This window comes from Uloborus diversus, chromosome 6, assembly GCF_026930045.1.
Source record: "Uloborus diversus isolate 005 chromosome 6, Udiv.v.3.1, whole genome shotgun sequence".
NCBI lineage: Eukaryota > Metazoa > Arthropoda > Arachnida > Araneae > Uloboridae > Uloborus > Uloborus diversus.
Window position 1 is genome coordinate 96,586,672 of NC_072736.1, and position 12,973 is coordinate 96,599,644.

The 12,973-nt window shown below is 30.4% G+C and overlaps 1 protein-coding gene across 2 annotated transcripts in view; it reads left to right on the plus strand.

Moving 5' to 3' along the window:
• The first annotated feature begins 2,733 nt into the window (after window positions 1–2,733).
• Window positions 2,734–12,973, plus strand: part of LOC129224051 (arginine/serine-rich coiled-coil protein 2-like) — a 34,623-nt gene continuing 24,383 nt past the window's right edge. For both annotated transcript variants that reach the window (XM_054858450.1, XM_054858451.1), the window contains exons 1-3: window positions 2,734–2,841; window positions 2,952–3,000; window positions 11,444–11,490. In XM_054858450.1, coding sequence (XP_054714425.1) covers window positions 2,976–3,000; window positions 11,444–11,490 — 72 coding nt within the window. In that variant the 5' untranslated portion in view covers window positions 2,734–2,841; window positions 2,952–2,975. The remainder of the gene's footprint in view (window positions 2,842–2,951; window positions 3,001–11,443; window positions 11,491–12,973) is intronic.

Sequence of the window (12,973 nt, forward strand, 5' to 3'; positions counted from 1 at the left end):
AAAATCGAAAACCTTATGTAATTCTAGACCATCTTTGATAGAGATAGGAGGAGACGGGGTCGGTACCTGTCCCTCCTCTTTTTTCGGCAATGTCTCTATCTTTTTTATGTGATTAAATTATTGATCAAAATGTTCTGAGAAACTCTCCACCAGTTCTTCTTTTCCAAAATTATTTGATTGCTTTGGATTTTTCCATAACAAAATTTTCAATTTCCAGCCTGATATATTTTTATTTGTTTAAAATATAAACGTTTGCGGTCCCGCAAAAAAAAAAAAAAAAAAAAAAAAAAAAAAAAAAAATCAACATTTAGAACTGATGCAGTTCTTTTTAGCGATACCTTGTCACTTTCTTTTTTTTAAACTGTCATTCCTCCTGAATATCGCTGTAAAATTCTTGTTTAATTTCGCTTTTTATATTTAAACACTTAGAACTATTGGTGTGACTAGTCACAACATTATTAAAATTTCGCTTACTCTGTTTCAACGTTTTCTCTATTTAATACGTATTTTGGCGGCACATATATTTTTCTCCACTTAACTCCGCGATTTCCACAATATTTTTATTAAAAAAGGACAAAAGAAAAAAAAAGATATAGTAAAAGAAATTAAAAAAAAGATAGAAATGTAATTATGTCAGCGGCCCTTGTTAAGTTTATTCAACAATTCATTTTTTATTTGACTGAAGCTTGGGTAAAAATTTTTTCGAAACTTTCGTTTCAGCAGTCCTCAGTTCGGTAAATCATAATGCAGAACCTTGGATGTTCCTAAATATTATTCCAAAAATGCATTTGCTTTCCAAATTTCGCCGGAAAAAAACCCTTTTTGAAACCTTTGTTTATTCTATTTGTTTACTTATTATTTTATTCCATTTTCTAAACATCGCAAAGGTTTCTTTTCTATTTTTTTTAAATCACGAAATTAGTGACACCATTTCTAAAAAACTGGTGGTGGTGTGGGGGGGGGGGAGCAGCACCTTTTTCGGCGAAGGCCCTGGTGGTCCGCCCCCCAAAAAGTTTGATTACGCTACCCCTCTGTCGGTGTGTGCACCTTTCGTAACGCAACACACATCTATAACATACACTTTGGAGTGTTTCACAGTCAATTTTTCGTAATGCTAGACATGCTTTAGCGCGGCAGATAATGGGTAATTAAATTTATAATTTCTTTCATGTTTGAAGGATTTCACAAGCAATATTTTCCTCTGACATTTTACTGAAATATCATAGACTAATAATAAGAGTAGACCGAGCTATGGCAACCCTTTTGCTGCTCATAAACCAAACCATGTGACTGGTGGATATCCTAGCAACAGCGGGCGTTAATCGTAGCAGACGATCAACGCGAGCGAGAAATAAAATAAATAGAATTGATGGAACACGGAAGAATGAGCTTTTATGAAATCCTATTTGTAAATTTGCTATTCTAAGTTGTAAATATTTTGTCAATATAGTGAGTTTTTCGTTTAGATAGTATTGTGCATTTTCTTAAGTCAATTTCAATAACTCTCTATGCAATAAAAGATGCAAGCGACCAAGAAGAATCAGCAAACGGTAAGATTTTTACCTACAATTTCAATTTAAGACACCGATTAGTACATTTTTGCGTTAACGCAAAACGTTTACGCCATTTCGTTCACGCCAACGCCGACAGCTCCAAATGAAATAAAAGTTACCGAAAACTGATCAAAAACTATTACTAATGTCAAAATTATGCATAACTAAAAGAAAAACAGTTCAATCTCTGCATCTGGAAGTGTTTTTTAATGAAAACACATTGTCTTAAAATACATGTCGAGTGCCAAACTATAGATAATGCTGCCATCTAGCAACCATGCTGCCAAAGTCTTCGCCAAGCCCTTCCACTAGTCACATGATACATCTATGAACCAATTTTCTTCATCAGCAAGAATGAGAAAGCTCGGTCTACTCTTATTATTAGTCTATGTGAAATATCAAATAGATTTGCAAGGTTGACGGTTTAAGTAACGGTTTCTTTCTTAAAATAGCTTTTGCAATGTCTTGGGTCTTGGGCCCCACAGCTCCCAGCCACCCTAGAAATCCGGTTCCGAGAAATGTGCCCCTCCTTATTCCGGGGGGTCTGTGGGTATGTAGATCCGAACTTTGTCGCTGGGCTACTAATACAAGGCGAAAACCTGGCAAGTATAGCAATCAAAAAAACCAATGAATTCGAAAACTAAACTGTAAACTGACGTATATTGCATGTAGTTCTGCCTTAACAATGGCTTAGGGGCGGTCAACTTACTGATTAATTATTTGTTTGAAACTTCAGTGATAGGGACAAAGTAGAGCCGCTATATATACCTTTTATAGGGACATATACGCTTCTACCTTATATAGGGACCTTAGGACAAAGGACTGCCATCTTTAAATTACTAGTGAATAATAGAGTCCCTATAGGGACTCTAGTGAATAACAACGTAAAAGAAGTTCAACATTTACAAAAAAGAAAAAGACGAATTTTTTCCATTTTTTTACGCAGTTCAAATTTTTGCTTTTCATTGCTAGGGTAAAAAACATAGGTAATAATAGGTCGTTATTCGCCAATCTAGCTGAAAATGTTACTCCCAACTTCCAAGTAGTAACAACTTTTTTGGGGACAATACTTTGAAGGATCTAGAAGGATCTGCATTTCATAACTCTCCACGGGGGAAAAGGTGCGGGATCAATACAAGCACTTTTACTTCTACTAATATTATCATTTTTCGGAATGAAAGACGAAAGACGCCATTTGTGTTTTGTAACGTGGTAGCAGTTTTATAATTACTATTTTCTCAAAATGTGCTCGATGGAACTTTAACTGCATAAGAATAAAATTCTTACTGTGAGGATCGGTTTTAAATATTGTAAATTGTAATTTCTATTTATTCAGTTCTGTATATTACGATCTTAGAACTTTCACTTACTATGTTTTTTTTATATGTGTATTTTTAGCTTGATAGTTCCTTTGTAGTTACAATGGCTAATGAAAACGGAGCAAGAAGTAAGTTTAATCTTCCAAGTAGAATTATAATTCGGAATATTCTTGTTATCTTGACGATTTGTTCTTTTCTATTTTAAATTCGTTTATGTATTTTTAGGTTTTGTTTAAATGTCCTTAAAAGTGTTGACTTGGGGAGGAATATTGTTCAAATTATTAGGATTCTGTAGCTCGTGTTGTGAAAATAAGTTAAAGGTTCAAATTTTTTGCATTAAATTCATTATCTGTATGAATCATTAACAAAATTAGCATTATGGAAGAACTATACAAACTCGGTGCTTCATCAGCAGTATTTATTTTCATTGCAGTTATTGGCGAACATAATTTCTTACAAAACAACTTCGTTCAGATTTCAAGTACTTGACGCTACTTTGAATACTTGCATATGAGTACACAAATCTATTCTTTTGAGTTATTAAAAAGACATCCAATATTTAACAGGGGGTGAAGTCATGTAGTGCAGGTACACATCGGATTTTTTTCTCTTCATTTAATAGATATGTCATCTTTCATATTTTCTCATTTGATGCCCTTAAAGCAGCACCCCCTTGTTTGAATACCATATTTTCCACAAGTCAATAGCATATACCATTGAAATAAAAATCGATTGATCATATATATTTTTAAAACTTTCTCCAAACAAAAGTCTGGTTACTGCCCTGGTCAATCAGGTGTTCAGACTTAGATAAAATGAAAAGCTTTCTGCGAACACAAATCCCAACTGGAAAATTTTCTGCAAATAATTATTTTGCCTAACTCATCCTTGAATAAAATATTAAATTTATATTCAAATATGAGAGAGACAAAAAAAAAAAAAAAAAAAAAGGTGCTTTAATTCATTTTTTTTTACAATAACATACAGTTTGCTTATTTTTTACCAACTGAAGAAAACTGCCAAAACCATTATTTTTTTTACACATGTGCTTTAAGAGGCTTTTGGAGAAAGACTTTAACAGAAATAAACTCTGGGATTTTCTTAAAAATTCCCCTTAAAAAAAAAAAAAAAATTAAATCAACATTACCACGTTGAAAAAAATTTTCTGCAGAGTCAAAAATTTTCTGCGAACGCCGTTCGCGCGTTCGTCTATATTATGCAAGACTGCAGGTGTTTTTAGCTAATAATCATTTTTGTAATTGTGTTATTTTGAATTTGAACAAATCAAATATCCTTATGCTTCTGGAAAAAATATATTAAGTAATTTTAAATATATTCACAAATTGGACCAGTTGTGATTAATTTCCAGTTTCATGGTTTAGAACAGGGTCATTCCATGTCAATTCAACCAAAAAAGTGGCATTTTGACACCCACCGACACGGATTTTGATAAAAGTTGGTGAGTTTAGTCCTTAAATGTAGAAAAGTATCCACATCAATTTTTTCTTCTCAATCTGGTTTAGTTTTCATTTTACAGCCAGTCGAAATTTTGAATGTTTAGTATTTTCCAAACTTTGACGATTCTGCTCGTTGATTGAAAATAATTTATATTTCATTTATTTTTTAGCCAATTTTTATGAAAATTTACACTAATATTAATGAAAGTATGCGGATTTCAGAAAAAAATATAAAAAAATTCTAAGTAATATTTTAAAAGTAGAAAAAAATTATCGTAATTTTTTTTTCAAAAAGTATGAAATATGTTAAAGTCAATATCAACCAAAGGGAATATGATAATCAAAAAAATTCTTTTATCCTGATGATCTTAGATGTGTGTTCTGCCATTAAAAAAAAATAAAATTAATGGCTTTTTCAATTCTTTTTATTTTTAGCTTAAAAATATATCTGCTTCATTGTTTTTTTTTTTAATTTTATTTTTTTATTTACTTATTTTCCCACACTATTATCAAAAAATGAATGTATTTAAAAATATAAATATCTCATTAATTTGCACATGAAATATTGCAGTTCATAGATCTTTTTTCACCCAATGTTCTTCCTTTTTAAATGGATTGCAGCAAAATATGCTCCATTGTTTATCCATTTTCAACTAAAAGTTGGCTCTTAACAACAAAAATATGCATAGATTTAACATTAAAGTAACAATAAAACTTGGAAAAAATTTCTCAACTAATATATTTTCAGTTAATAAATTTTAATTCTTGGCTATTTAAAAAAACCTGCATGTACACACACACACATATATATGTAAAGGTAATCAAGCCAAGGGTGCCAATAACACCTTTTCAAATACTGCACTGCCAAGGATGCCCCACAAGGATGAAACCTCTTTACAGAGAAAAATACCCCTTAAACTTCCCTTAAAAATCTTAATGGCACAGTCTTTGCCATCCCTCCACCCCCTTTGGATGATCCAGCTGATCAAGCGGTATGAATTGTTACATGAATAAAGATGTTGAAAGAGGAAGTATTTTTTTTTTCTTATGATACCACAATAATGCCATCATGAAATTTTGCATAAATGTTGCTAAAGTAAGACTTAATAACATAAATTTTTTTCAAAAAAAATTTAAAATTTCGATTTTGAGTTTTTTTAAATTAAAAAAAAATGTTTAAAAAAAGAAAAAGGTAGAACTAGGTCATGTCATATATTTTATAAAACCTTATTAAATACAGAACAAAACACTACCAGTTTTAACTCTTTGAGTCAAATAGTTTTTTAATTACAGCCGTTTAAAGAAAACGTGTCAGGGAAAATTTTCAACTTCGTCAAAACTTTAAAATATTATAACTCGAAAACAAATGAGTGAAAAACTCCAAAACTTTGTATATTTTCTCTGTTGTGGTAATAAACCATTGGAACAAAAAATGAGCAAAATCTAAAGACATGACGTTTTGACCATTGGTTGATTTGATATGGAATTACCCGTATGGTAGTTTTTCTCCTTATTCTTAGGAATAAACTACAGGAAAAATTATTCTACAGTAGAACCTCCATTAAGGGACACCTCTATTTAAGGGACATTTTTTCTGGTCCCAGTCCCTTTGAATAGGGACTTCTATGTATTTACCTCTAATTAAGGAACGCTCTGTTTAAGGGACAGTCATAAAGCCAAAAATGCAAAAAATAATGTATAAGCTTATAAGAAATAGTGAATTTACTGGAATTCAAGTTTCACTTTTCCTCCAAAAATATAATTAGAGTTACGTTTGACTTAAACATTGGTATGTGAAGGAAATAAGTAATGTATTGTAAAAAACACTTGCTGGAATTAACATGCATGTTTGGCCCGCTCAACAACTTATTTAAGTAGGTTCAGGGCCGACGGAGAGTGCACAGCAACTAATTAGCTTTGCATATAAAACTTAAAATTTGAACATTAATTTTAATTCACATAGTATTACATTGTAATTTACATAACATAAACAGGGTTCGTACGCCCTTGAAAAACCTTGAAAAGTGCTTGAAAAAAAAAGTTCATTTTCAAGTGCTTGAAAACCTTGAAAAAGTTTTAAAACCTTGAAAAAGTTTCTTAGTGCTTAAATTCTCTCAAAAATCAACGAATTGTGCCTAGAAGTTTTAAAAAAGTATTTCACCAATGCAATTTTCTGAACATGTGTTCAGTACGCAACATCGCGAAAAATTGCTTCCGTGTTTGGGATTTCAATCCTTTTGCATCTTGTAAATATTTTGATGTTTTTTACAACCGAAAGATATTTTGACATATGGTACCTTAGATTAGTTTATTTTTTGTTTAATTTCATTAATTAACAAAGAAATTAATTTGGAAACCATGACAACATTGAACTTACTCGGGTTTCGCGGAAAATTGCTCTTGTGTTTGAAATTTCAATCTTTTTGCATCCTGCAAATATTTAAATATTTTGGCTAATCAAATGTTAGTTTCGCATATGCTACCTTAGATTAGTATATTTTTTGTTTAATTTTAATAAAAAAACAAATAAATTTATTTCATGGGAAACATGCCACGTCGAACGAGCTCAGACTTTGCGAAAAATTGCTTCTCGTGTTTGAAATTTCAATCTTTTTGCATCTTGCAAATATTTAAATATATTCACTAATCGGATGTTATTTTCATATTTGCTACCGTAGATTATATTTTATGTTTAATTTCAGTAAAATATAAGTTTATTTTATGGGAAACATGACAACATTAAACTTAATTCGCGAAAATTTGCTTCCCTTGTTTGAGATTTCAATCCCTTTGCATTTTGTAAATATTTTTATGTTTTTGGCAATTAGTAGTTATTTTGACACTGCTACATCAGATTAGCTTATTTTATTTTTTATTTTAATAACTAAAGAGTTAAAGAATTTATTACCTTGGTCTTGTTTAATTATTTGCTTATTTATTTTTGCAATTTTGAATGATTATCTTTACCTAATTTTTGGTCATAACAGATTTAAAAAAAAAAAAAATTTAAATTTCAGCAGTTGAGCACCTAACAAATTAACTTAAAGTTTGTATTTTAAATATAAAGTTGATTTATATAATTTTATTTATAAGTACATCATTTTATGTCTGCTAAAATAAATAAGGTGTATAACAGGGGTGGTTGTGTTATGATTATTCACATGAAATCCAGTAGTGCTCGTTTTTATGCTTTTACCTCCCTATATCTCCAATTTTCCCCTTTTCCTTAAATGTTCAAAATTACTACTTTATTAAGGTTGTGGGTACTTGGAGCTTACTGAAAGAGGCTTTAATCAGCAAAGGGGTAGATAGCTTAAGGAGGGTCATTCATCTTCATTTGGATCTAATAAATTGACCAGTACCAGCCTAGCTAGGCCCAGTGCCTGCTGCTGGTTATCAACAGGCACTGGGCATGGTATTTCTATGCAGAATATTTTGACTTAATAAACTATTTTATGAATTGTATGCATAGCAAAAGTTATTGTTGTACATATGTATATTCAAGTAACAGGGTCTTAGTTTTAAAAATTATTCCCCCCCCCCCCTTGCCCCATTTTGCTCTTTGAAACTTTCAGGTAATTTTTTATGAACTCACAAATTACAATTACACCTGAATATTATTGCCTTTCTAAATTTAAATTCTAATTTCAACAATAACCCTTTTTTCCCCCAAAATAAAACTACTTTTGTCATAATATATGTCAACTTCTTGTGAATCTTTTCAATTTTGAAATATGGCTCTATAAATCTGAACTTGCACATTTATTGTCTATTGCAAGTTTATCAATGAAAGCTGAATAGGCTCAAGTTTGCATTCACAGTATTTATCACTGCTTAAGCTGCTTTTGTATATTTTGAGGTGTAGAGACTAGACTGTGGACTTTCATCAACTTATCTTACTTCCTAATTTTTAAATTTACTCGAGGACAGTTGAAATGCCTTATTGGCTGAACAGCTAATAAATACATACGAATAATTGATTTGCATACTTATAAATGATTTGCAAACCTAATATTTTTAGAACTTAATAGTGAAAACTGAAATAACTTTCTGGGTAGTGTTTTTGTCCTAACCGCCCTTATATTGTAATAAACCACTGTATAGATATTGGAAATAAATGTTGAAACCCGGGGGGGGGGGGGGGGGAGTGACTTCAAAAACTCCTCTCTGGCAATGCCATTGAACTTGGGTATTTTAGTTTCTTCCCATAAAAGTTAAAACACTTATGAAAGGTTTTTTTTTTAAGTATTAATTTGCTGATTCTAGAAAATATACAAACCTCTGACTGCTGCAACCTTTGAAAAACCTCAAAATTAAACCTCTTGGTATCTGCTTCTCTTTATGACCAAACTTTTCAAACATTTTCAGAAAAACTTTCAACGCAGTAGATCTTTCATCAAAGCGTCTCTCGTTGTAGAAAAAGCAATTTTGCTTTCCTATACTTTTTTGTATTATTGCCTTATTTCTATGTGTTTGTAGTAAATGAAATCTGCATACAATATTTTTAGTACAAATTTATGATATTGCCTTGAAAACAAAATTTTTTACCTTGAAAAGTATTTGAAAAGTGCTTGAATTTTTTTCTGCCTAAAGGGTATGAACCCTGATAAAGCAAATATATGTTTTGAATTACACTTCAAAATTATTTCTGTATGTTACAAAATAATGCAGTTACAAAATTTTTGATTAAATTTTAATTAATAAAATAATATAAACTTAAATTTGAATAATTATGAATTTTATTTAGCATATAACAAACATTTTCAGTATTTAATCATAAGGGTAAATTGTCTTAATGTTAATTGTTATTGTGATGTTATACTACTAAGTACACGGCATGCATCAATTCATCCACCTCCGAAAAAGGGACACCTCTATTTAAAGGACAAAATGTCTGGTCCCCTTAGTGTCTCTTATTGAGAGGTTCTACTGTAGTCATAATTTCTTTAGCAAAAAGCCGGTTTTTGGCGACGAAAATTTAAGGTTTAAATATTTCTTTTCAATGCCTTTCTGAAAAGTGTCACTCACCAAATTTTGTCAGAAAATGTCTTTTATGCTTCTCTACACTCAGGATTTTTTTTAAAGTTGTGGAACAATACAAAAAAAAAATTAAAAAGTGATTTTTTTTTCATCATTTTGCATTTAAACAAATTTAAATATTTTTGATTGCCAAAAAATTTTATTTGAACTAAGTCAGTAAAAAATCGTCTGCAAGCGAAAAAAAAACCCGAAGTACTATCTTACCAGGAAAAAAACACCATGAAAAACTGAGACATATCCTTCATGAAGTGATTAAGGAATGCAAAAAATGCTAAATTGTTCATAAAGACGATTATATAATTTGTCCACGCTATTTTGAATAACTTTTCAATCTGCATCCAATTACAACAATTTTGAATATTAAAGAAACTTTTTTACACCATTTAACATTGTTTTTTTAAATAACTGACTGGCAGGATTTCCAACTCCTCCACATTTTGTGGAGTTGCTCCAAAAAAGAAGCAAAACTCCGCAGCTCTGCAAAAAATTATTTTGCTCCACAAAGTCCCTGGCCATGCATTTTCAAGCATGGCAGTATTTAAAGCTGTTCTTTATTTTTGTGCTAGTGCTTAAAGTGATTATCAAAGCTCAAAATCAATTTTAGGTAAGTGGTTTAAAATTTTTTTTATTGAATTTATGCAAAATACCGAGCTGCTCCGCAAAACTTCAAAATGCTGCTCAAAATCACCACGCATATAAACCTTGAAGTGAGATCGCGAAATATTAGGTCAAAAACATATTGTTACTTTCTTGATTATCAGTCAGATACGAATGACTTCACTAGGATTACAAGATATTGTTGTGACTGTGCTAATGGTAGGCACACTGTCATTGCTCACACATTGCTGCGATCATATATTTTCTGCTTAATGCTTGATATATTGTAAAAATAGTAAATGATGAAAAAGTGTCTTTGTGAATGAAGACAGTGACAAAGACTAACCTTACTTAAAAGATCATCAGAATTTGATGAAAATTATTACATTTAATGTCAGTTATTTAAGAAAATTATGTTAAATGGTGTAAAAAAGTTACTTAAATATTTGAAATTTTTGTCCTTATTGGATCCAAATGGAAAAATTATCCAAAATAGCATGAAAAAATTATATAATTGTCTCTATATACAATTTAGTATTGAATAATATTTATTACAAAACTCTTTAATTATTATTATTTTTTTTACATTCCTAATAACTTCATGAAGGGTATGTCTTAGTTTTTTATGGTGTTTTTTTTTCAGGTAAAATAGTATTTTTGAAGTTTTTTTAATTTTTTTTTGGTAATCAGAAATATTTAAATTTGTTTAAATGCAAAATGATAAAAAAAAATCACTTTTTAATTGATTTCGTATTGTTCCACCAGTTTAAAAAATTCCTGAGTGTAAAGGAGTATAAAAGACATTTTCTGACAAAATTTGGTGAGTGACACTTTTCAGAAAGGCATTAAAAAAAATATTTAAATATTATTTCCATCACCAAAAATCGGCTTTTTGTTAAAAAATTATGAGTATAAAAAATTTTCACGTATTTTAATCCTAAAAATAAGGGGGGAAATTACCATTCATTAATTTTTAAATTTTACAATGAAAAAAAAATTAAAATAAATAAACAGGTTTTTTGAAAAACTCGAAGGTTGGTTGAGATAATGAGCTGAAAATTTGGCTAAATTGTTTTTATTCAACATCTAAATGATCCCTCAAGTGCTAGCCGAAAAAGCCGCAATGGCAGATTTAATATAGAAACCTGGCTACGGCCTTAGTTTTTATGAAAGGTTTTTGGTGAAGTTTAATATTGAATAATGATTTTGTAATTCTTAGATGTATCGATTTCAAGCTTAATCATACTAATAAACGCAAAAAAAAAAAAAAAAAAAAACATTTCCTTTTTTAAAAAAGTCAAAAAGATCATGTTTCTTTTTTTACACTCTGGTAAATATTAATTTTGTTTCTTTTTTATTTGATAAGATCCATTTTTATTATAAACATAATTGTCTATTTATTAAGCAGATATCATTTTTTGTAAAAATATTACAAGTCTAGTTACCTTATTTTTTTGCCATTTTATTTTATATCCAGGTTTCCCCCAAGATATTTTTGCTGAAGATAATGATAATTGGCAATGGGTATGTTTTTTTAGTTTTTAAAAATAGTTCTCATGTTCAATTTCATGTATTTATAATGGCTGCTTAAGGATTTCAAAATCATTCAGTTAATTATACTTCTCAAACTGCATTCAAGTATTTGTGTACTTTTTAGATTACCGTTTGTCTGTAATGCATTTTTATGTCTGGAGTAATGATTTTTTTCTTTATTTTTGTCATTTATTTGGGTTTGTGTTTTTGTCTACATACTGCAAATATTCTAACATGGATTCATCAAATGATTTTGTTAGGAACTCAAAGTAATGCTGTAGGGTCAGTTGTGATAAATCAAAACAGAATTTCAATTTTCAAACTTAAACTTCTTCCTTTTATTTTTCTGTTAAAGGTATGTACGTCACTTGGTTTGGGGACTTGTTAACTCTCTACCTTGGTGAGATATACCTAGAGTTTAGAAACTGAAGTTGTTGAATGTTGAAAACAGCAAAAATTTTAGTTAGCAATTGCAAGAAATAAATTTGAATTGCCAAGAGTAAAAAAATGTGCCTCCTTTAATCAAAAAGTACCTAAAATTTTGTGTCTCTCTTCGGAACACTCTTCGGAAATAACTAGGTAAAAAAATAAAAAAAAATTACTGAATGGCTTTGTTAGGAAATAAAGTCATGTTTACATACACCCCAGCTTGTTTCCATTTAACCCATGGACTAGGGGGTAAATGTAAACTGATTTCTTTCCTAATAAGGTTGATTGAAGTAGATAATCGCAATATATAAACAAACAGTTTAGCTTAAGGAGTTCTGTACAAACAATACTTAATCTGTGGCCCATGGATTGCATGCGATCTACTGAATCCTTCAATTCAAAACTAAAATCATTCAGAAAGAAAAACCTTACAAAAGAATAGACAACCATGATTTTCTGTCATTTATACATATTTAAACCTATACAGGGTGCTCACTAAACACGCTTCCAACCCTCTTAACTTCAAAACGGCAGCTGCAATATTATATTCATAAAAGTGACATCTATTTTTTGTAAAGTAGACATGCATTACTGAATAAAACTACTTATGGTGCCATCTGGTCGAAAACTTAGGAGTTTTCTACCAGATCACCTCAAAAACGGTTCAAGACAGGGCGGGTACAGAAAACCATTTTAGAGGGGAGGGGGTTTCATGCTAAAGATCTGCTACCCCCTCCCCCTGTGAACTAATCAACCTACAGTTTTGGGTACAAAAAGCTTCTGAAACTGCTTGGGAGTCAATAAAACGCACCAACCAGCCAGGAATAAGGCTACTAATTGGGATAAACATTGCAAGTTTATTTCATAAGTAATGAAACGAAGTGGTAGTTCAGATGTTAACTTTCATGAATATTAATGAATTGAAAAGATACTGTAATCATTTGCATTTTATGCATGAACACAAAGTGGCATAAACAATGTTTTGAACACAATGTGGACCAATGCTGTTGAGTTTAGAGGGGGGAAGGGGTTCATGACCCCCATG